The sequence below is a fragment of the Peromyscus eremicus genome, chromosome 7, assembly GCF_949786415.1.
Source record: "Peromyscus eremicus chromosome 7, PerEre_H2_v1, whole genome shotgun sequence".
Lineage (NCBI taxonomy): Eukaryota > Metazoa > Chordata > Mammalia > Rodentia > Cricetidae > Peromyscus > Peromyscus eremicus.
In genome coordinates, this window is record NC_081422.1 from 11,117,178 (window position 1) to 11,140,723 (window position 23,546).

A 23,546-nucleotide genomic window follows, 5' to 3' on the forward strand; every position below is an offset into this window, starting at 1 on the left:
GTGCCCGCCCGACACCTCCGCAGCCGGGAGCCCAGTCAGGTTTTCCTCCTGGAAGAGTTGTTCTCAGACTCTTTCACACCAGCCGGAAGTGACTAACACCTTTTGCCATTGCTGTCGCTGTCCCCTGACTATCTGTAACTGAGGTAACACAATGACTGACAAACCAGGAGTCTTGAGTGACATCAGGATGGCAGAGCAGGCACTTTCTGAGATCTGCTTGATAACTGACAGTGGGGCATGGGTGGTGTCCGTGCCAGCATGGTGTTTACTCTTCCTGTATCCATGCCTACCACTAATTTAATGGTGTACATCAAACAGCTCAGACCAGGAAACAAAGATTTTGTAAGCAGCTGCTGTGGCCTCAAAATATATTATTTAATTGCAAATCCTGAAGTAATCTTAAGGCCACAATTTAACAAGAGCCAGAAGCCTGTTCAAGGCTTTTCTATCTTTGTCCTGATTTTAACAGCCTTTTACGCGCCCCACTCATCAAGTATCTGCAAGTGTTGACAAGAAAAATAACTGCGTGTACGGAGGCATTCGCTGCAGGCTGCAATGTCTGGAGCATCGATCTGATAGAACCTCCACAGAAGCCTTATGAAACAGCCGCTGTCACTCTCCCCCATTTACTGGGTAACTATGGGACTTGTAGCTAAACTAGACAATTGGGCCCCGCTTGCAAAGTAAAAAGTAGATCAGGCAGAACTAAAAGCAATCTGTGTTCAACACTAAGATGCTTTACATGATAATGAGGTGCCCACGTCACAGAGCGCTTCTCACCGACTTATAACAACATGCACAAGAATTTCCATGCATTCATGATCCAGGGATGTGGCTGGAATACAAACAATAACCCGCCCAGTGAATGTGTGAAACTGGTTTAAAACTGAGGCTTCATTTTACTCTAATAGAGCCAATCACATTGTACTATGTAATTCATTAACTTCACTGCCGATATTTAAAATATGAGTACATAATACAGACTGGTATGTATGCCATATGTTCTTCAACATATAATGAAAAATCTGGTGGAGGAGCAGGTGAGATGGCTCAGAAGGTGAAGGACAACACCAAGCCTGAGGGCCTGAGTTCAATCCCCAGAGCTCACATGGTCCAAGGAGAGACCCAACTAATGTCTTCTACTGCAAGCTGTCTTCCAACCTACACACCCCACGGCATATGTGTTTCTGTACACATACATAAATTAATAAAACATTAAGAATGTGACAGAACAATAATGGCAATAATGGGGTTGACTGGTTAAAGTACTTTCTATATGTTTGAAAATATAATGAAACATCCACACCAGTGGTTCTCAACCTTCCTAACGCTGAGACCCTTTAATACAGTTCCTCATGTTGTGGTGACTCCAACCAGAAAATTATTTCGTTGCTACTTCATAACTGTAATTTTGCTACCATTATGAATCGTAATGTAAATATCTGATATGAGACCCCTGTAAAAGGGTTGTTTGGGGTTGTGACCCACAGGTTGAGGACCACTGGTCTATACTCTTAATATGTGCTACTTTAAACTTTAAAGCATATTCTAACAATAACTTTTAACAGAGAGAGAGAGAGAGAGAGAGAGAGAGAGAGAGAGAGAGAGAGAGAGAGAGAGATAGAGATAGATAGATTGAGATTCTCCAGGATAAGCCTCTAATAGGTTATCCAGCCCAAAGGTGTGATCCCTAAACACATATTCATATAAGCAGTCCTAAAGCGACTCAGAGGGTTAGGAGGAGTTTAAAGTACCTGGTGATCCTGGAGTTAATGCTGGCTACAAATCCAATGACCATCACATCCTTGTTGAGGGCATCTCTACAGGTATCAATACCAACCACCATCAGGGACTTCAACTGTTAAAGCAAGTTGGTCATGATTTAATGGCATGAGCATATTTCTCCCAAACAATGGCATTTAAAATACTCTCTAGTTACCACATTATTCAAGTTAAGCTATGTGTCAAAATCAAGTTCCAGATGGAACAGATGATTAAACCAGAAACCAAAGAATGGAAGATGGAGGATTATGATAGATGCTTCACTGAGGAGCCTAAATGACCACCAGCCTCCCTAGGAGTGGACAGGGGTGAAGGTGGGCAACGAAGGAGACAATCCCTTCATCCCCTACCTGGTCACAAAGATCTGAAGATGAACCCCACTCCTGTTTTTCTGTCTGCTTGCTGAGGATCCTCAGCTATGCTGAGGTGGTAGACACATGCCCACATCTGCCATGGTTGAGGAGGTACGAGGGACAGGAATATTGCCCCTTCTCATTTTCCTCACTCACCAGGCAGCCGGTGAGTTCCCACCACAGGTGGGCAGTCCAGATAGCAGGTTGTGTTCCCTCAGGGTGCAAGGCCACTCTGAGAGGGCACACTGTACTGGACACAGGTATAGACAGCAGGCCGTGTCCCTCTGATAAGGCACATTCCACTGGACACAGGTAAAAGTAGAGGCCATGGGACAGGGTTTAAAAGGGCAGCCAGGAGAACCCAAATCAGTCCTCCTCCAGGTCTGTGACACCTGAGAGTCTCTTCCATGACGTCCATTAACAGCTAAGCAGAAGCCCCCTGCGAGGAGGGGCTGTGTATTACCCCTTTTGGAATTTCTCTGCCAAGGCTTGTGTGATGCCATAATGCAGAGGGAGCTCAACCACACACATCGGAAAGAGTGGGCCACAGAGGGTCACGGGTTTTCATGCCCATCGTATTAACAGCTAGAAGCAATCTGGAGCTGACTGAAAGCCTGCAGGTCACACTCATGGACTTCTTGCACATACACACCAATTAATTATATAAGGAAACTGGGCATCTTCAGGAGATCGGAGAACCAGCCCCAGCCCCCAAGATATCAAGGGGACTGAGACACTGGGATCATGTGATACTGTCTCTAATTGGACATGAAAACTACAGGTGATGAAAAAGGAAAATGTGACAGTTCTCACTGGAATCTCCACGGCCCACAGCTCGCCGCCAAGCTTGCAGGCCATCTGCATGGCAATCTTGGTGGTCACACTCATCATCATCCCTTGCTTACTCAAGGTCCGGGTTAGCACACACTGGCTCGGGACCGGGCAGTCAGAGCTCAAATACTTTTTAATGGAGTCGTAATAGTTGTTCTGATTAGAAGGCAGAATGCACATCACCTAAAAGCAAAATGACAACAGCTCAAATCCAGCCACTTACACTTGTGAACAGCTTATGGGCAACATGAAAGTACAGTTCTCCAAACATCCTGGTAGATGTTTGAACATTCTCTGAACAGGTCTGATAGAAAAGTCAAGACAAAAGCACAGATTTGCTAGATATCATCTGTCCTATGTTCCCACAGAGCAAAAGTAAACATGGCTGTGGATCCCTTAAGTGGCCATGGAGCCACTGATAAATGAATCTGTACCACTTGAAATGCCATTTTGCACAGCCAGCTTCTCTCCAATTGTCCCCATCACCCTGGCAAAGTCAGCTACACAGGCATTTGAGCTTCACGGACACATCCATGATTCCTCCTCATCCTCTCTTGACCTGAATAGTCTCCTTGAATCCCCTTCTTGCATGCTGTTTCTCCAGTGGTTAGCTGTCCACCCTACAGTTCTGTAGTACAGTGGCCTTGTGTTTAGGACATCTGTACCAAGAGTAGTCAAGAGTAAAGGACACCCTGTGACATACCCTCAAAGGGTTCCAAAACATGACAGGAACTGTCAGGAACTCTGAGTTCTGGGAAAGACCATGAGAGATTTTTGTGCATGCTTGTCCTTCTCTTTACAGTTTGGCATTCACTGAATTTAATGCTCTTAGAGTGAGAATTCCCTTCATTTAAAATATGATCCATTGAATAGTGTGTGTGTGTGTGTGTGTGTGTGTGTGTCTGTCTGTCTGTCTGTCTGTCTGTAACAGACAGAGATAACTACAGTAGTCTGCAGGGGAACTGAACAGGCATGTGAGCAGTTGCATGGCTTAGCTGTAGGGGCCCAGGCATGGTAGATGAGTAAAACACAAATTTTTATTGTAGGTAGAAAGCTTTCTACTAACAAAGAAACATTAACTTTCCTGGGATGTGATAAAATCATGCTTTGGCCCCAGTCTTCAAAATCAGCTACACGTGCATTCAAAGCAGGAATAGGGACACACACATTCATACGTCCACACACATATACACAGGCAAACACACCTGCAGGCAAACAAGCACATGCACACAGACAGGCATACATGCACACATGTGGGTGTGCATACAAGTGTATAGGCACATACACAAGGGCATGCACACAGACAGGCAAACATGTAAGCATGCACACATACCACATACACATGAGCACGCGCGCGCGTGTGCACACACACACACACACACACACACCAAATTCAGGCAAGCAGCTACGCAGAGTGGCACACATACATGCTCATTTTACTATTCTGGGAAACTAGGTAGCTGCAGATGCCCCGCAGGGCCACACCATGCAGGGAAAAATGGCACTTGCCAAAGATGAGGGAACTAAAAGATACCTAGGACCTGGCAAGAATCCCAACTACTGTGAAGACCACAAATACCTTAACACTGCAGGAGGAGATGGGAGCCAAGTTCCCTAAAGCATACGTAAAAGATGACCCCAACAAATTATAGAATATGTAGACATGAATAAGGCTTGAGAGAACAGTAGCAGGTTATTTAGAAGTACTAGAATTAGGAATATCAAATATTGGTTAAAAAATACTGGCATTTCTACTTTGAGTATTTTGAGGGAAATGCCCAGTAATTTGAAAACATCATGAGACAGTGTGCTGGTTGGTTTTATGTCACCTTAGCTAGTCACCTGACAGGAAAGAACCTCAGTTGAGGAAATGCCTCCAAAGATGGGGTTGTAGGCATTTCCTTAATTAGTGATTGATGGGGAGAACATCACACTGTGGGTGGGGCCACACCTGGGCTGGTGTTTCTGGGTTCTATAAGAAAGCAGGCTGAGCAAGCCAAGGGAGCAAGCCAGTAAGCAGCTCCCCTCCATGGCCTCTGCATCAGCTCCCGCCTCCAGGTTCCTGCCATCTGCGAGTTCCTGTCCTGATTTTCTTCAGTGATGAACCGTAATGAGGAAACATAAGCCAAACAAACCCTGTCCTCTCCAGGTTGTTTCGGTCATGGTGTTTCCTCACAGCAATAGTAACCCTGACTAAGACAGACAGTATGTTCAGAACCTTTATTAAGACTTCAGACATCGGCTGGGCGGTGGTGGCGCATGCCTTTAATCCCAGCACTCGGGAGGCAGAGCCAGGCGGATCTCTGTGAGTTCGAGGCCAGCCTGGACTACCAAGTGAGTTCCAGGAAAGGCGCAAAGCTACACAGAGAAACCCTGTCTCGAAAAACCAAAAAAAAAAAAAAAAAAAAAAGACTTCAGACATCAAGAAAATATAAAATTATACATCTAAAACCCAGAACACATCCCACACTTACCAACTGAACATCAGGGTTGACATGCAGCTGGATGGCTCGAAGGAATGCTGCTGGTTGTTCATCTACTTTTATGCTACATGGAAAGATTATTCAATTGTCTTTTTAGTAACGTGTGATCACGGAGTGTTCGAAACTGCAGAGATGGGCTCTTCAACAGACCAGTCATTTTATGAAAAAAAAAAAAGAATCCTTAGAGAAAAACGAAAACCTCTCAGATCTAATGTTGTTTCTCCAGTGCATGATGTGCCAAAATACTCAACAACCATTCTGTTAGCATGGTAAAGTTAATGTAAGTAGAAATTTCCTCAATTATACAGAATCCCCTTAATTAATAGCTTTGCTATTCAAAATTGGGTTAAACATGAACTTGTGAAATTTCAAATCCATAACGTCTGAAGCAGAACCGAGATTCTTCAGGAATGCTTCAGGAATCATTAATTAATGGCCGAGGTGTTTGACTAATCCATACAAATCACAAAAGGGGCACTGGTGACAGTGTTTTCCCTTACCTAGGAAGCCTGTACTTTCCAGCCCCAATCAGCCAATCAGTCAGCAAGTATTTGTCAGTTACATGACTGTATCAGGAGCCAGAGGCTACAGGAAGGATTCCTACATACAGGCATTTGCCAACCCACTCTCTACACATGAAATAAAACATCTGCCCTGCCCCCAACCAGGTGGGGAGAGGGAGAGAGAAGAGTCTCAGGGGTCAACTGCCTTTTTAAATACAGCTGCCCAGCAGGTGGCAAGCCTCCTGACCTCTTCCAACAGCCACCTGAAGGACTGATTGCAAGCACTGTTTCAGTAATTCAGTGGCTCGGACTTTTCCAATTCGGAAGCTCATACTCCAGCTCAGACACACTCATCGTCACCGGGCAAATATTTTAGCTGAAAGAGGCCAGGCATGTGACTACAGCAGGCAAATGGATACTTCACAGATGAGAAAAAGTGGAATAAAATAGGCTTTCATATAAGAAAAATCCAAAACCACACGGGCACAGGCTTGCTCGCTGAGCCTGTGTGACCCAAAGCCTGCTCTAGCAGTCCAGGTGTGCTGACTGGGACTTCTGCCATCCTGCTGCATTACCTCCTGGCTCAGAGAAACCAGAGAAGGGGACACTCGAACCTGACGATTTGTCAGCAGATTCGACGATAAGAGAATTCTAATGTGGTGTAAAATGAGACTTTGGGAAGAGCTGTGGCTTGGACGGTACACATGCTGCTGACGTAATTAGCTAGTTACTGTGTGTTTAAGGAGTAACTTCCCACAAGACGTAAGAGGAGTCTGGCTCTTTACCAGCACATCAAGGGTCAGTTTCATGGCAAAAACAGTATTTAGTTTTGAGCTTGACTGTGTGTGTGCACATGTAGGCCTAGGTCCTTTTCTTCTTCATCCCTGGCGGCCAACTGAGTATCTAGTGCACGGCAGTTACTCCAAAAATGCTGGAGGTATGAAAGGATGGCCTTGGGTTTTTGTTTGTTTGTTTTGTCAGAAAGTTATCTAAACATTAATTATTATTATTATTATTAATTTATTTATTTTTGGTTTTTCAAGACAGGGTTTCTCTGTGTAGCTTTTGGAGCCTGTCCTGGAACTTGCTCTGTAGAGCAGGCTGGCCTCGAACTCACAGAGATTTACCTGCTTCTGCCTCCCGAGTGCTGGGATTGAAGGTGTGCACCACCACTGCCCGGTCCTAAACACTAATCTTACTGTAACTTTTTGAAGCCCAAGATCTATCAAGCCAGCCAGGAAGTACAATGTTTACTTTTTAATATCACGTTTGCTACTAAGTTTTATCAATAACTGACCTGAAAGGTTAAAGTAGAGAGGGCACCACATGGACTTATTCAGGATGTATACCCAACTAACGGAGAAAGATTCTGAGGGAATAGGACTTGCCTATAAAACAAGCTTCTACAAAGATAGTAAAATGTATTTTAGGGTTCTTAAAGATTTACGTATTTTTGTTTTCTGTAGATGAGTGTTTTGCCTGCATGTATGTCTGTGTACCACATGTGTGCCAGATGCCTTAAGAGTCAAGAAAAAGCTATCGGATCCCCTGGAACTTGAGTTACATACAGTGGTGAGCTGCATGGGAGTGCTGGGAATTGAACCCGGTCCTAATGCTCTGAACTGCTAAGCCATCTTCAGCCCCTAAATTTTAGTTTTATCAAGCAATTAAATAAACATAAAGTCTAACTCATTATGATTATTTTTGACACTTTAAGAAATATTGCTGATGGCCTAGAGAGAAGGCTTAGAAGTTAACAGCATGTATTACTGTTCTTGCAGAGGACTGAAGTTCATTTCCTAGCACTCACCCTGGGTAATTCAAAACCACTTCTAAACTCCAGCTCTGGAGGGTCTGACACCTCTGCCTTTCATGGCCACTCCTATTCACGTGCCCTTACACATACATAGACATACACATACTTTTACAAAATAAATTTTTTAAAAAGAAACACTTCTAAAATGAATGTTCTATAGATATGCCAGGCATCATTTCCAACTTTCAAACCAAATAAATACATGAAAAAAATTCACTGTATTCTCACATTTTTGGGTAGCCCACGTTAAACCCCATGGGACCTCCAACTCTCCTCAGGCAGCTCAGGAGGGCTTCAATCAAGTTCTCAGCCCTGCTGCAGCATATGATCAACCATCTGTTCAAAGGCTGGGAACTCAGAACTTTGCAATTGCGCATATCCTTGGACCAATTAGCAGCAGATGCAGGTTGGCACTGAGAAAAACCAAGAGCACGAGAGGACTGAAAGAAGCTATTCAGAGAGTAATTTAAAAATGTTTGTCACAGCAGAACAACTGAAAACATAAATGAGGCATTGTTCCTCTGAAGAGGAGGCACTGTTCCTCTTAAGAGGACACATGGGTTTCCGGGGAGTAGAGGCATCGGGAGTCACGCAAGGGCTGATGGGCCCTGTGTAGGCAACCTTGGATGAGCTATGTTGCTGGTGTCTGACTGAAGAAGAGAGCCCAGTGTTCCCTCCACCTCTGCTTGTCCTTTCTCATGGGCGTTCAGGCATGCAGGTGTCCCCTTTGGACAGAATGACTGCTGGCCTCTAAGTTCATCGTGCTATGGTGGATTAGGCTTGCAGGAAGGGAGTCTGTTTTAATGAGAAACGGCTACACACAAGAGCAGAGAGGAGGCCAATAGTGCTTTCATGTGTGTGTCTGTGTGCATGTTTGTGTGTATGTTCAAAGGCCAGAACTCACAGATTCAAAGCCCCAGGGATCCCCCTGCCTCTGTGTCCCAGCAGCAGGATTGCAGGTGTAACTGCTGCACTTGGCTTCACGGTGCTGCACTTGGCTTCACGTGGGTGCTGGAGATCGGAACTCAGGGTGGACAGAACCATCACCCCAGGACTAGAACCACTCATTTTGCAGAAGCAACGTGATACTTCTCACAGTTTCTACAAACTGAGAAATGGTAGTAGAGAGATGCTGAGGGCCAAGTGACAGACAGCAAGGACAAGGACAGCTCGGCATTTTCCACCAAGCACTGAGTTCCAGCCACTGCCACCGGCATCAGGTACATGGCTGGGACGCAGCTCCAGGAAACCTTAACACACAAATGGAAGGGCAGGCTGACCCTCTAAGTGATTACACTGGGAGCCAAGTTCACTGCAGTGTGCAGAGAGCCCGGCTCACTTGCCTCGCTGCTGCTGCTGCTGCTGCTGTTCTGTGCAGACCATGGTCCAGGACAAAGTGCCTGCAGACCTTTAGTTCACTAGGTCCTTAGGGTCTGGCTTCAGAAAAGCACAGGACAAGAAGCTGATGACACAGCCATCTGGAATCAAGGGCCTCTACATTTGATGCCCCTTTCATTTCTTCAAGCAAAGCCTGATGAAGGGTGATTTCTCTCATGTCTCAGCCCACTTCTGCCCAAGCACTGTGTCGAGAGGTGAGGACTGTACGAACCGCTGACCTTCTATGTGAAACTGGACAATACCAGCCATTAAAACTCTATTAGTTAGAATTTACTTGGGGGATCGTGCTTGCTTGTTTGTTTTTAGTTGCCTAAGAGTGACAGCTGGTCATAGGCAGCCCTGTGTGGCTTGCAATGGTTTGAAATAGCAATTACAAAAATACCTGAGCCATGCCCACTGGATGCCGCTAAGTCCACACAAATGACCTGACACCAAAGAGAAAATCAAAAGAAGACAAAGACAGGGCAGGGCCATTGCCTAACACGTCTCACAGGCCCCTTCGCTCCGGGGAGTGAGCAAACGTACACATACTCAAGCGAACACTTTCAAATGAAAAGAGAATGACAGCTCACTGTGTGGTCCTGAAGCAGTATTTTTTCAGAAGAAACTACCCGGCCCGTCAGGGATATCTGGCTTCCAAAACGCAATCCCCAGGTCTCAAGCTCAAATCGAGCCACCTGGTTCCTGTAAACAGAATCAGTTACAATCACTGCAGTGAATGTCTGCTGGAGGTTTTTAAATATCACAGATACAACAGTAACTTGCTGAATTATTCAGGGCTGATTTTCTATCTTTAGGGTTTCTGGCCCCTATTTCTCATGATATACGTAAAATATATTTATTTTTGGCAGCTCAAAAGAATTATGTCCCACCGAAAACAGGAAGGGAGGGAAGGCGTGCAGGGGGCACAGGGGTTCCAAGGCAAACCCAGCTTCACTGTAGCTACCCTTCAGTAACAGATGACCTTGAGCACACTGTTACATTTTTTTCAAATGGCTTGGCTTCCTGAAAGGCAAAATGTAGATACTGTATCATGCACTTGTAAAGACTGAAAACGGCAAGACTTGAAAATGTTTACACAGCACTGCCTGCCACTGCCAATGAAGGTGAGATACCATCCCTGAACAAACTACTCACCAGAGGGATTATTTGGAGTTGGTATATGCAGATTTCTCCTGGGAACATTTGAATACTTTGGCTCGGGAGCGGATGGGGGAATGATAAAGGATGGGGAGAAAGGAATTCAGTTTTATCTTCTAGAAGAGACAAGACTGCAGTACCCGTGAATGCACTGTAGGGGGCGACCTGCACTAGACTGGGCCCATTAATGTGGACAGGAGAGGGGCTCAGGCGCCTTCGCTCCTCCTCCTGGAGCTTTGGGCAGTCAATGGCTGCTGGGAGAGAGGGAATCACATTCCTCAGGGGCAAGGACACTAGTAAATTGTCCTTTATCAAATAATACACCCACCTTTTGTAGGCAACTCAAAAAGGCATGGAAGAAGGAGGGCTTCTTGGAAAGAGGTTCAGTGGGAGAGAAAGGTCAATCATAGGGGACTGTGATCAAAGCACATTACATATGCATACATTTCATGTATATGAAATTATTAAGGAATAAATATGTTCAACACAATAAAAATAATTTAGCTTCAGAAAATCCACAGGCTACACCTGCTGGGAGAACCAAAGAGGCTTGTCTTGTCAATAGAGCACGTGGCCTGTACCTCTGGATGTCATCCACAAGCCGGGCCAGCTGCTGCTGCCGTCCCACAGGACTGAGCTGAGTTTCTTCAGCCACTGCCTTCATCAGGTGGAAATCTGAGGTTGCCTGGCTAGACAGGCCTGTGAGGAGCAAGCAAAAGCCACGGAGAAAATCCCACAGGCAGAAGGGCTGGCCCTGCCTAGGCATGCTTCCCATTCAAATTAGTAAGACGCGCCACCTGCGGAACGCTGCCCAGTGGAGAGGCAAGCCCCGGGAGTATTAACAGCTGAGTGTGGTGACACACGCCTATAATCCCAGCATTCAGGAGTTCTAGGCTCGCCTGGGCTACAAAGTCAGTTCAAGGTCAGTCTAGGTTACATAGTGAAACTGTCTCTCTCTTTTTCTTTAAAGGAAATTTTGAGCTGGAGAGATGACTTGGTTGTTAAGAGCACTTGTTGCTCTTCCAGAGGACCCAGGATCGATTCTCAGCACCTATACGGCAGCTTATAACCATATGTGACTTCAATCCCAGGGGATCCAGTACCCTTTCTGACCTCCTTGGGCACCAGAAACACGTGATGCACACAGGCCAAACACCTATATACATAAAATAATAAAATAAATAAATTTGGGGGCTGGAGAGATGGCTCAGCAGTTAGGAGCACCTGCTCAGGCAGACACTCAGGCTCTATTATATAGTGAGAAATGACACTCAGGCGGGTTCTATATATAGACAGTGAGAACTGCTTTTTAGAAACTGGTGCATGAAGAAACTCGGGGTCATTCTGGTCTCACTCTAACAAAGTAGCCTGGTCTCCCAAAAAAAAAAGTCATGTGATTTCCTCAACCAGTAAACTTCAAAAACACAGCAAAAAGGCAGTTTGGCCTCTGGAAATTACCCAGAGTTTGGTCTGGCAGCAAGTTTATGAGTAGAATGCATGATGGGAAAGAGGTTCCAGAGGGCACTTCACCCTCCGCTGGCCTCACTATTGTCTAAGCCACTTAAAGGGCCCCTTGTCCCTGGCTATGCGAACACTCTGGCATTCAGCTAACATAAGGGAGGCCAGTGGAGCTCTACACATAAACCTTACCTGTGAGAAAGCAGAGCTCCGGGATCAGGTGCACCATCTGAGGCTCCGTGTTATCATTCCTCTTTCTTTTCAGCAGACTAACAAGCACGGGCTGATTTAGGTCAGATAAAGTGATATTGTATTGCTATAAAATACAAGATTAATGAGGGACAGCAAATTTGGAGACAGAGCAGAGGGGCATCCTTGGTTACAAGCCACACACAAACCCCCAAACGAGTCACTAAGTAAGTCTTTTTACCACTCCTTACAACTTTCTTTCCAGGACTCATTTTTTTTTCTACCTTTAATTATCTTTCATTTTGAATTACATTTTAATCTAGTGTAGTGTGTTATATGCATGTGTCAATGCATTTATGTCATGACATAACTGTGTACTCTGGCATCACCTTCCATTACGTGAATCCTGAAAAATTCAAATTCAAATCATTCAGGCTTGGCAGACAGTCTTTGCCTGCTGAGCCATCTCACTGGCCCTGTATTATCCCTTAGATTGCAACACCATTTTTAAGACTTAATCCCCCGCTTCCTCTGGGCTTCCTCCAGATTCCGAACAGCCTTCAGCTACCTGTATACACATTATGACCGAAGCATTTGCTCCATGGTTCTACCCACCTAAATTCACCTTAACAACGTCCACATACAAGTTGCAGGCCGAGGTTATACTGTACTCAGTTTCCCAAAAGAGCACGAGGGTCTTTGATGCCCAGGATGGTACTGTGCAGCAGGGAAGTAGAAGCAGCTCAGAACTGACGGGGGAATTTGATACCCAGCTCTTCTGTGCACTTCTATGAAATGAGGGTGCCAGCAGCTCGCAGGTGAACCACTCACCCGGTGTGTGGTTTAAGATAAGTCCTCAGCAGCTGTCTGGTAACACTCCTCTCTGTCCCCTTCCTAAACGTGAAGTTCACCTTGCCAAAAGTTCATTTCCAAAGGCAAATCATAACTAATAATAACTTCCAGTATAACTAATGACAGGACTAGAATTATAAAATTATAATCTACAAAATACCTGGGAATTATGTTTTATTGGCCATCATGATGATAACTATGGGCATACTATGCAAACTTTTCTCTAGTCCAATAAGGACTTTTTACTCTTTAAAATGAAGACCAACTCAGGAATGTGGGGTTACAGTTGTGAGCACAGCGGATACTGAGGGAAACTGTTCAGAGAAACCTTTCTCAAAAGAGTCTATACAAAACTTCATTGATTCAGTATAGGTTGCTGGAACACTTTCTTCCTCTCAGAAACTGAGCTGGACACAGACATGGGAGAGAAACAGTCCTTGGCTTTTCTGTTAACCACATTCTCTACACAGCAAAGCTGCACACCTAACAGACCACACCCATGGGGACAGACCCTGCGCGGGCCCTCAAAATGAGTTCCTGAGGGCTCCACAGCTGAAGAGCTGGGATTTGACCCACAACTCTGTGCCACACCACAGGGCTTGAGCTGGGAAGTCAGGGGAGCTTCATGGAGGCAGAGTCCAAGAACAGAGAACAGTCAAGAGTAATAGATCCTACAGACCAGCTCTGCCAGACCTGGGCTACCTGGGAGGAGGGTCCCCTACTCATGGTGCAGGGCAAGCATTGCTGAAGCGGCTGTCCAAAGGTAGATTTTTACCTGCTCCCTGGACCCAACTGTCTAAGAACTTTCAAGTATTTTCCATAAGATAATGTGTTCCACTCTGAAAATAAATAGAAATTTAGCATGCATTTCCTAGTTCAGAAAGTAAGACATTTTGAAATCTGACGTGATTGTGTTTTCTTTCCTCCGTAACTACACAGAGCAAGCCAATTCACCACAAAAAAGAAATGGGTCTTTTCACAGTGCCCTTTTTAGAAAATGACAGCTCCTAAAATACATTTGTTCAAAAAAGAACCAATTCACTGGTGTGGCGCAGAAACCCAACCGTCTAACCAAGTATGGGTTTAATGCGCACACTCAGAGCACATATTATGTACAAGATGCCTTACTGCGCCACCAGGATTCCAAAGGCACCTCCACTCTAAAGAAAATGTGCCCAGAAACAGTGTGATACACTGGGGCTTGCTCGCCTTCTGTGTGAGTAACAGAAAGTCAAGTCAGAAAGCTGGTCACAGACTAGGCAACACTTGGTCCTGAAGCTACAATCTGACCTGGTGATAGAAGAGAAAGGTACAGTGTGGCTCCATGCAGGGATCTCAGGCACATGCACAGGGCCTGGGCCGTTAGTGATAGCATGTAGACAGGGATACAGCAGGATGGATGAGTTGGGGGGGGGGGGCGTGATACCGAGGGAGATGAGGTTAAAAGGCGGGATGGGCCAAGCTGTGATTCTAGAGATGAGGAAGAGGAGGGTGGCAAGGGTCTCCACCACCTGCCTGTGAGTACAGTGTGCAGCATTAGGCTGAAGGCACTGGACGCACTACTGCCATGCTAACTGCTCACACTACACCGTAAAGGTAGATACAACTCCCTAACAGGCAGCTTTAGGTCCCTCACTGAGCTCTGAGTGTACGACTTGGCCGAAGTTACACAGCTAGAGCCATGCCCTTCTCACTTCGAGGAGGCTTATGTCCTTAACCACATGCCTGGGCAACATTTCCAGAAAGCTCTCTCCAGTGGCAGAGGCCGTGAGGGGAGAAGGGACGCAAGGAGACCACAGGACTGACAACATCACCTACCCAATGGGGCCCTACACCGAGCGATACAGTGGACTAGGCTAGGGAGGCGTTCCAGAGAGAATGTCACGGTAAAGGTGGAGAGCTCATCCCGTGGCAACTCAGTGAGGAGGTGAGGGCAAAGAGGAGGAGGAAGAAAGCAGAGACATTTCCAGCTGAGATGCACCATCCTTAGAAGGAATGGGTGCGTGAAAGATGTCCAACTGAGACCACAGCAGGACGTTCAGGCAAGTAACACGGTCAGGAAGTGCGTGCGCAATTCGGAAATGGAGGCTAGGCCAGTTACTGGAGCAGATTCAAACTACAGTGGGGAGAGCAGCCACAGCGAACGACAAGAGAAGGAAGAGAACCATGTCAAAAGAGACCGACAGATATCAACCTGAAACTCAGCGGAGAGCCACGAGGAGAGCCACGAGGATGTGACCAAGCAGTCAGGTCAGACAGTGGGCGTGGTCACGGAGGTCTAATGTCATTGTGATACACAACACAGTATTGTTCATTGTAGTCAGCCTCCCGCTTCGGCGTGGAATGCCAGCATGCATTCCTCCTGCCTGACTGTGGCTTTCTCCACCAGCCAGTCTCTCTCACCTCCCTCCACTCTGCCCTCCCTGGCTTCTGGCAACCTCAGTCGCACCGCTAAGCCAATGAGCCCACCCGTTTCAGATGCCGGAGGAAAGCTGTGCAGTGGTGTCTTCCTGTGCCTCGCTTCTTTCACGTAACAATGATTTCAGGGACACAATGGATCAATGTCCCAAATATACATCATGGAGATGTGTAGCTATCTACCCATGAAAAAAAATTACTGATAAGTAAGGTGGAAAAAAGCCACTGAAAGCCACTGAGGCTGAGAAAGTGAGTGATGTAGACCCTGACGGTGCTATTTCTGTAGTGACAAAGCCAGATGCCGGACCAGCGACACTTCCAGGAGGAAGAACTAAAGAGGACTTGGAGCCACCACAGCGGGTCTCCAAACGTGGCTAAGGAGGAAGAGAACCTTTCCAGGAGATGGGTGAGGATCAAGTCTGCTTTCTGTTTTTCAATTCCGCTGTGAGATTTAAAGGATTACAGAGAAAGCACCTCTTCCGGAAGCCTAGAAAGGGCAACAGATTGTAAATGAACACGGAGCTTCCGGAGGCGGCAAGAGACTCCACCAGTAAATGGCTCTTGAGTGTCTGCTATGGGATAGGAACTCAGCTGACAACCTAAGGTGCCCAAAAATAGTTCAAAGCATGCCTCGAGGAGAGATTCCAGGGGAGGGGGCAGGCCTGCACCCAGCAATGATGCTGAGTTCAGGGATAGCAAGCCTGTCGGGCTAGCACCCCACACTCCCAGGAGACACGCTGCCTGGCTGAGAACTGAAGGTTGGTCAGTGCTTGTCTGGCTTAAAGGTATCTGGGAAGAGGAAGCGATGTACATGAACATGCACAGGGGAGACTGAGTCACGAGCCACAAAAGGCCAGTACTCCCACACCCAGAATAGTTTGGGAGATGGGGGGGGGGGGACAGAGAGAGAGAGAGAGACACAGAGAGACAGACAAAGAGAGAGAGAGAGAGAGAGAGAGAGAGAGAGAGAGAGAGAGAGAGAGAGAGAGAGACAAAGACAGAGAGACAGAAAGACACCGAGAGAGACACAGAGACAGAGCAAGAGAGAGTGCGAGCACGCAGTGGCCAGATCAAACTCCACAAGGACTCTTACAACTGACTCCTAAGGAAGGAGAGCCATGGACACATCAAAGCTTGGTGTAACGTGATCAGATGTGATTTTAAGGCCGATTACTACAGGAAGAAAGAATACAGGAGGCAGGGTGGGGGTCCTAGCCAAGCCAGAGACAGTGAGGGTAGAGAAGGGACAAGTAAGAGAATGAGTTATGTGGGAGGTAGATTTACCGTGACAGTTCAGGGAATTTTCTGGAAGGAACAGTGTTGTGGTCAACTTTTGTGAAATGTTCCCTACAGACTCCTGCATTTGAACATCTGATATCTAGCTGGAAGTGTCATTTTAGAAGGTTGTGGAAGCTTTGGGAGGTGAGGCTGATGAAATGGGTCACTAGGGGGTGGAGGGGGGAATCTTGAGGCTACATCTGGTTCATTCTGCAGTACGACCAGCCAGCTTCCTGACCCTGCTCCTACTTCCTCCTCACCATGGTGAAATGATCCCCTGGCACTGTAAACCAGAAGAAACCAGTCTCCCCTTAAATTGCTCCTTGTTAGAAAGGTCACAACCACAAGAGAAGTAACTAAGCAGGGAACACTGTCTCTAGGCTAAGGAAGGAGACAGGAACCACGCCTACCTGCTTGTAGTAATCCACATACGTCATCTCGGAGCCGTCCCGCTTATGAAAGGCATGTGTAGGCTTCACAGACCAGTCAATGTCGTCGATACGGTATGTTTTATTGTTGTATCTGGTAAATTTGAGACACTCTGAAAACACTTTGCCAAATCACCTTAGGTGCATGGCTACCACACCACAATCTTGAGTTAACTCAAAATACAAGGTCCACTCCTGAGATTATGGAAGACAGTGCTATAAGCCTAGTCACACCCTTGTGCCACACAATCAGCTTGTAACTGAGCTGAGTGTGACTTCTTCAGATCTCTGCATTCCAGCTGATGGGCTCAGCAAGTCACAGCCCACAGTGTTTGTCTCACTGACAGAGCCGAGCTCAAGGTAAGTCGTTCTTAAATGTCCTATGGTGAAATTCCATTCAGTTTCCCTGCCCTCCTCTGGTGTCATAGATCAGCTCCCAGGTTGTCCTCATGTTAAAAAAAAAATACCAATCCATCTGGCCAATCACACAATTCTGGAATCCTGTTAATCTGTCATGTCGGACTGACCCTCAGCAAAACAAGAACCAGCGGGCTAGGCCGTTCCAAGTTCTTTTTGCTCTTTCAGCAGTATGATCTCCTATGGCCTGGCCTGCAGCAGAGACCTCTAAGGCAGGTTTCCCAGAGCTCCACATACCTTACAAGGTGTCTCTAAAAGAGCGTGGCAAGCTAATGCATCAAAATATACATGGGAGGGCAGAGGAAGCATTCCTGTGCCTGGGAAGGTTCACCTTCACCTAGGCTCAGCTAGGCCACCCTTTTGTTGCTCAGCCCAGGAAACCAGCGCCAAGATGAAAGTCCAGACCAGGCTAGTCACTGGGATGGTCCAGAAGGGAAATTAGTCTTTGACAAGCTATTGAGAACCCAGGAAGACTCCTAACCTGTCCGTGTTTGATTTGGCTCACTGTTCATTGAGGGTAAACTACATTGATAAACCCAGGAACTTACAAAGGGGTGAAGTACACCCTTTGTCTAAAAGGCCTCAGAATCTCAGGGTGCAGCAGGGGAGCAAGCACACACTCTGTCTTGTAACACAACACAATGACCATGAAGAGGCACCCTGAGCAAAGCACTCCAGGGAGTGGCCGGAGGAGGGTGGATGGTTCTCAGAGAGGGGACGGGGCCACCAGGAGCTCCAGAGCTGGGTGTGGGGAGATCTGGGGGGGGGGGGGGGAAGCAGACACTGGGAACCAGGCAGAGGTCCTGGAGCAACACAGTGCAGGCCACTGAGGGCCGGGTGGAAGATGAAGGCGGCAAGAGAAAACATAGAGCCAGCCATGTTGACTTGGGGTGGTCCAGAAATCAGAAGTGACTTCAGGAACACACAGGCCTTCCACAGGGGCGAGCCAACCAACAACCCCCACCTCCTGTCCCCCAGTACTCTGGCCAATGTGACTAGGTAGAAGTCAGGGGCCAGCCCTTACCGGGTAAGGACAATGAGCCCCACTAGCTCTCTCTGGCATGTCTCAGTGAAGTGGGACATGCCGGTTCTGAAGCAGAGATCAGTCATGAATTCCAGAACAGTCTCATTTCGGAGGACTTTGTAGCTCACGTCAGCATTGAACAGGAGTCTGCTTTCAAACTGGGACACAGAAATGGCAAACCCAGGCCACAGGGACAATCTTCAGAGACAGATAAAAAAACACACACACACATAGTACTTAATATTTAAAACATACTCCCGGGAAAGCCTGTAACGAAGCTGACACGGTGAGTTTTCATTCTAACTCTCTGGAGGTCACGGCTTTCTTGTTTTGTTTTTTCCTTTTGTACCATTTATTCCAGTTACTGACGGAAAATGCTAGCGTTTTTCAGCTGGGGTTTCTTCAAACATAGATTTAGGATAAAATTTCTGTGAATAAAAATTCCAAACCAAGCCCTGGCACTTCAGACCCTACATTTCTGGTAGGGGCTGTTCTGGGTGTTGCAGAGTGCTCCCCAGAACCTGTCAGCTGCTCTGGCTGCGCTAACTTCCTTTCAGAGAGGGCACAGGATGCCAGATGGATTTCAAAGTGAAACATGCTGCTTTTGTTGCTGGCTACCCACAGAAAACTGAGTTCTGAGTCCCTTCTAGAGGTTATGACCTAGCACACTAACCAAAGAACATACACTTCTGGCTTCACATCTGGGTTTACTAGACCCCCAACAAACAAAACATGAAAGAACACTTGAAAATTCCAAAAGCCCATTGCATTCCATATTCCAGACACATGACACCTCACAGGAGGTAGAGAAGCAAAGTACTGGTTCATAAATTATGCCACTTGAATCTTACCATCTCACAGGAACAGAAAATAGAAAGAAACATACTTGTACTGAGGAATCTCCACTGGTTCTGAAGGCTTATAGAAGTTCCGTCCAATTTGGTACATTCTCAACTTTTTAAAGATTCTGGAAGTATAGTTTTGGAATTTTGGGTAAATATTTATCACAGTGTAATTCAACTTTTGGGGGCTGGGGAGACAGTTCAGTGACTAAACTGTTACAGGAGCATAAAAGGCTGAGTCTGGAACTCCAGAAGCCATGTAAAGCAGGACACAGAGCTATAATCCCAGTCCTCCTGTGAGGAGATGGGAGGGAGCCACGGAGAATCCTCCAAAGTTCACGTACCAGCTAGCTCGGCATAAGCAGCAGCGAACAAGAATGAGAACTTATCTCATACAAGGAGGATGAGGACCAACAGAGGAGACTGACCTTTGACCTCCACATACGAAGACAAATGTGCCCCCCACACGTATACACACACACACACACACACACACAAAACACTAGAACAAACACTAAATATACTTGAGTATATGTTTGTAGGAACTATAATTCCATAGTTTAAAAAAATGTAGTTGACATTTTTATTTTGTTTTATTTTTTTCAAGACAGTGTTTCTCTGTGTAGCTTTGCGCTTTTCCTGGAACTCACTCTGTAGGCCAGGCTGGCCTCGAACTCAGAGATCTGACTGCCTCTGCCTCCCAAGTGCTGGGATTAAAGGCATGTGCCACCACCACCTGGTTTAGTTGACATTTTTATACACTTAACTACAATAATATAATCAATTCTGTGTAATTGTTTAGATGACTATAACATTAAGTCATGCCATGCATTGGGCCCTCTGACCCTCCCTGTTTTGAAAGGAAGAGGCTGTTCTTGACTAGCCACTCAAGTTCCCAGGGTGTCCCACATCATTGTGACACTGTCTTCAGCAACTATTATCCTGGTTACCTCTGGGAAGGGGAGATGGTGTCCAGTGCATGGGGAAATATAAGCAGCTTTGAGTCAGAACACAAGAGGGCCAACTCTGGTGACTTGGCTGCTAATGTCACAGAGGCCAGTCTCCCATATGTAAAGTCAGGGTGTATGTAACAGTGCGCAACGAACAATATGATGAAACACACTGGAAAGCATCTTCCACGTGTCAGCTGGTGGAACATGGTCCTCCCTCCAGGGCGCAGACGGTCAAAGAAACCAGACAAGGCTTTTGACTAACTCTAGGAAGTGGTATGTTGGATACAGAGGAAGTTACTTCTGTGCCCAGATATTCTAGAAAGCCCCAAACTTCCTGACCTCCTCCCCCTCAGTCTCTGGTTGAACAGAAGATGGCATCTCTATGACAGAGTTACAAACACAGCATTCTGACACACCCACGCACGCACACAGTGCTGTATTGGGGGGCGGGAGGAGTCAGGGATTCTGCACTGGTCGAATCCCTTCATCTCCGAGGTAACTGTGGATCACATGACCCTCACTCCATTCTAAGGACTGTCGAAAGCTTACATACAACCACTCCTCTTCCCCGACTCATGCTGTGAAGAAAGATCTGGGGCTTGGGATAGAGCCAGGGCAGAACACAGCCCGTGACAGCCTCCTATGTCCGAAACCAGCCAGCCAGAGGAGAAACAAATCCCCCATCTGGCCATCCTACTCAGTGAACTTGATTGAGTCTGGGGTCAGAGTGCCGCAGCACACAGGAAATGGAGGAAAGGCTAAAAGCAACACGGCCTAACTTTGCATAAGGCCGAGTAAAGAGGATTTGGGCCAAAGAGTGGCTGAGATAGATTGTGTGCCATCTTACAGGCAGAGTATATCAGCGTCCTTGAAAAACCATCCTAGAGCTGCTGCTGACCCATTCCCCACGCAGCACAGTCGCGTTAATACCCAGGCTGTATGCCGCAAGGTCAACAACTTACTTTCTGAAGATGATGTTGAGGAACTGAATGCACACTGGGGAGCTTGCGGACAGCTGGCTCGTCAGGGTGAGCATCATCGTGACAGTCTCACCTCTTTGGGTTTCACTTGTCAGTTCTGTGACCTGGGAAAAGGGGGAGGTAAAGGCACAGCTCATCCTCAAGTGTCCGGAACGCAGACATGAGTTTAAAGCAGTCACACACATGAACAACGATGGAGCTGGGGGTGATGGTGTGTAGAATAACCCAATCCCCATCGGGGATCAAATTACTTTAAAAGCCTGATCAAGAAAATCCCATGTGTGTACATACAGAGAAGCAATGTACATTATCTTTAGGAGGTAGCAGACTGCCTGGCCCCTTCCAAGTTCACGAATTCCTGAGAAATTCCTCAAAAAGCTTATTCACAAAGCAGGAAAGTGGGAGAGAGGAAGTCCTTCAAGGAAAAAGGCCAGACAGGAGGGCGAGAAAGATGAGGGGAGTAGAGAAAACGGGGGAGCTAAGTGCGAAATTTCATTCTATTAATAAAAGTTTGCAAAGGGCTGGTGAAAGCCTTAGGGCTCACCTAAGATGAAGCTGTTTTAGCAACATAAGGACCACAGGGAGAGGCTCTGTATCAGCTCCTCAACTAAAGAAAAGTCTAAGTCACCAAGGGCTGGAGAGACGGCTCCTTGTTGTTACAGAGAACCAGAGTTTGGTTCTTAGCATCCACACTGGGCTGCCACAGCTGCTGTAAGTCCAGATCCACAGGATCTCATACCCTCTTCTGCACTGCAGACACTTACACACACACACACACACACACACACACACACCACCACCACCACACATCACACATATAATTAAAAATAAAAATAACTCTTTAAACAGCTGCAAAATAAAACCTCTAAGCCATGCAAAGCTCAGAACAGGATTTTCAAATACAAACATTCACAAATCAGTCAATGATCAGGGGGTTTTCACAGGGTGATGAATCGGAAGTCAGCTCATTAGCAAGCATCTGCATATTCGCACCCACCTTCTAGTTACATTGTCAGTTTTTACAGCAGGAACTGGACAGCAGAGATGCAAAGAGAAACTTGTCCCTCCGCAGTGGGTGGGGTATTGCCCTGGGGAGACTCCTGGTCTCAGACAACTCATGCGGAAATGGCAAGTTACAGAGACCTCACCAAGGTCAAGGTAAGTCCAATCCACAGGAGCAGGAGGGACAGACATCCTGCTCCCAGCCCGTGGGGACCTTAGACAAAGGATTTGGACCACAAGGGGTGTGGGAGAAGAGCTGAAGGAAGTTGGCAACAGGCAGTGTTGGAAACTGTATTTCTCAACAGCTTCCCAAGATCAAACACTCCATCCCCCTTGATCCTCTCTCCAAACACCAACTGCTCCTGCACTTCCTCCATCTGTTCCTGGACCTGCCTCTCCAGCCTCCACGCTGCTAGCCTCCCAGTACACACCACCACCCCCCCCCCCCCCCCCGCCCCTCAACACCTGAGCAATCCACAAGTCTCAGTACATCCACACAGCAATGTCTCTACGTGATTCTGGCTGTTCTGGTACTACCATACCATGTGCTTAGAGAGAGAGACTACGGAGGCTGCCTCCTACAGTCTACTGTGTGACCTGGAGGAAGCTGCATCAATGCTCAAAGCTTCTCCACAATCTCTAAGGTGGGAGGGAGGCCAGCCGGAGTTACAGGACTATGAAGATAAACAGGGCACTCCAGGATCTTATCTTCACACAGAGCACAGGCGCTCACAAAGGTCAGTAGAGAGCAACACTCTGGACTTTTATTCAATTCCTTTTGACACACTGCCCGGGCTATTCCATTCTTCTTCCCACCCTTTTCAGGAAACTTCAATAGGATGTGACTGGGAGACTCTCTTGTGGTGCTTCACTGGTCCAGGAAAGACACACTCTTCTCCCTACCTCCAACGTTCAAAAGGACATTTAAAGTCCTCCCTACCTTCAGGGCCACTTCCACACCTTGCTAATTAAACCTCGATGACCAAGTTTCTCAAATACGCCCCTTCCCTTCTGCCCTTCCTCACTGTCCCCTGCTCTGATCCTGAGGTCCTTCCAGAGACACTAATCATAACTCTCACAGGCATCCTGCTTCTCACCATGCTCTGAGTTCTGACTCTGTGGTAAGATCCTCAAGTTCTCTGAGCTCCAGGAGTGATAAGAGAGTTAAACACACAGTGCCATTAAGAGCCTGGCAGGGCACATAGTCACAAATGTAGTCTGGTAGATATAACAGCAGCATAAAGGAAGCTGTTCTTTAGACCTGCTAAGCATAGAACTCTACACTTAGTAAGTGTCCGACAGACGTTAGTATAATAAAAATGCTAATTCAATACTAATTATTACCAAGGCACTTAAGCTATTCTATCTCCCTGTGTTTATTTGTGACTCTGATGTTAAG

At 46.7% G+C, this 23,546-nt stretch overlaps 1 protein-coding gene across 1 annotated transcript in view; it reads right to left on the reverse strand.

The window, feature by feature from the left end:
* The window catches only part of Piwil4 (piwi like RNA-mediated gene silencing 4), a 37,496-nt gene that overhangs the window by 6,028 nt on the left and 7,922 nt on the right, over positions 1–23,546 (reverse strand). The window contains exons 5-15 of the mRNA XM_059267337.1: positions 21,128–21,249; positions 19,257–19,337; positions 18,371–18,568; positions 16,912–17,023; positions 11,957–12,080; positions 10,888–11,005; positions 9,739–9,850; positions 7,997–8,181; positions 5,441–5,513; positions 2,949–3,149; positions 1,755–1,858 (exon numbers count right to left, since the gene is read on the reverse strand). Coding sequence (XP_059123320.1) covers positions 1,755–1,858; positions 2,949–3,149; positions 5,441–5,513; positions 7,997–8,181; positions 9,739–9,850; positions 10,888–11,005; positions 11,957–12,080; positions 16,912–17,023; positions 18,371–18,568; positions 19,257–19,337; positions 21,128–21,249 — 1,430 coding nt within the window. The remainder of the gene's footprint in view (positions 1–1,754; positions 1,859–2,948; positions 3,150–5,440; positions 5,514–7,996; positions 8,182–9,738; positions 9,851–10,887; positions 11,006–11,956; positions 12,081–16,911; positions 17,024–18,370; positions 18,569–19,256; positions 19,338–21,127; positions 21,250–23,546) is intronic.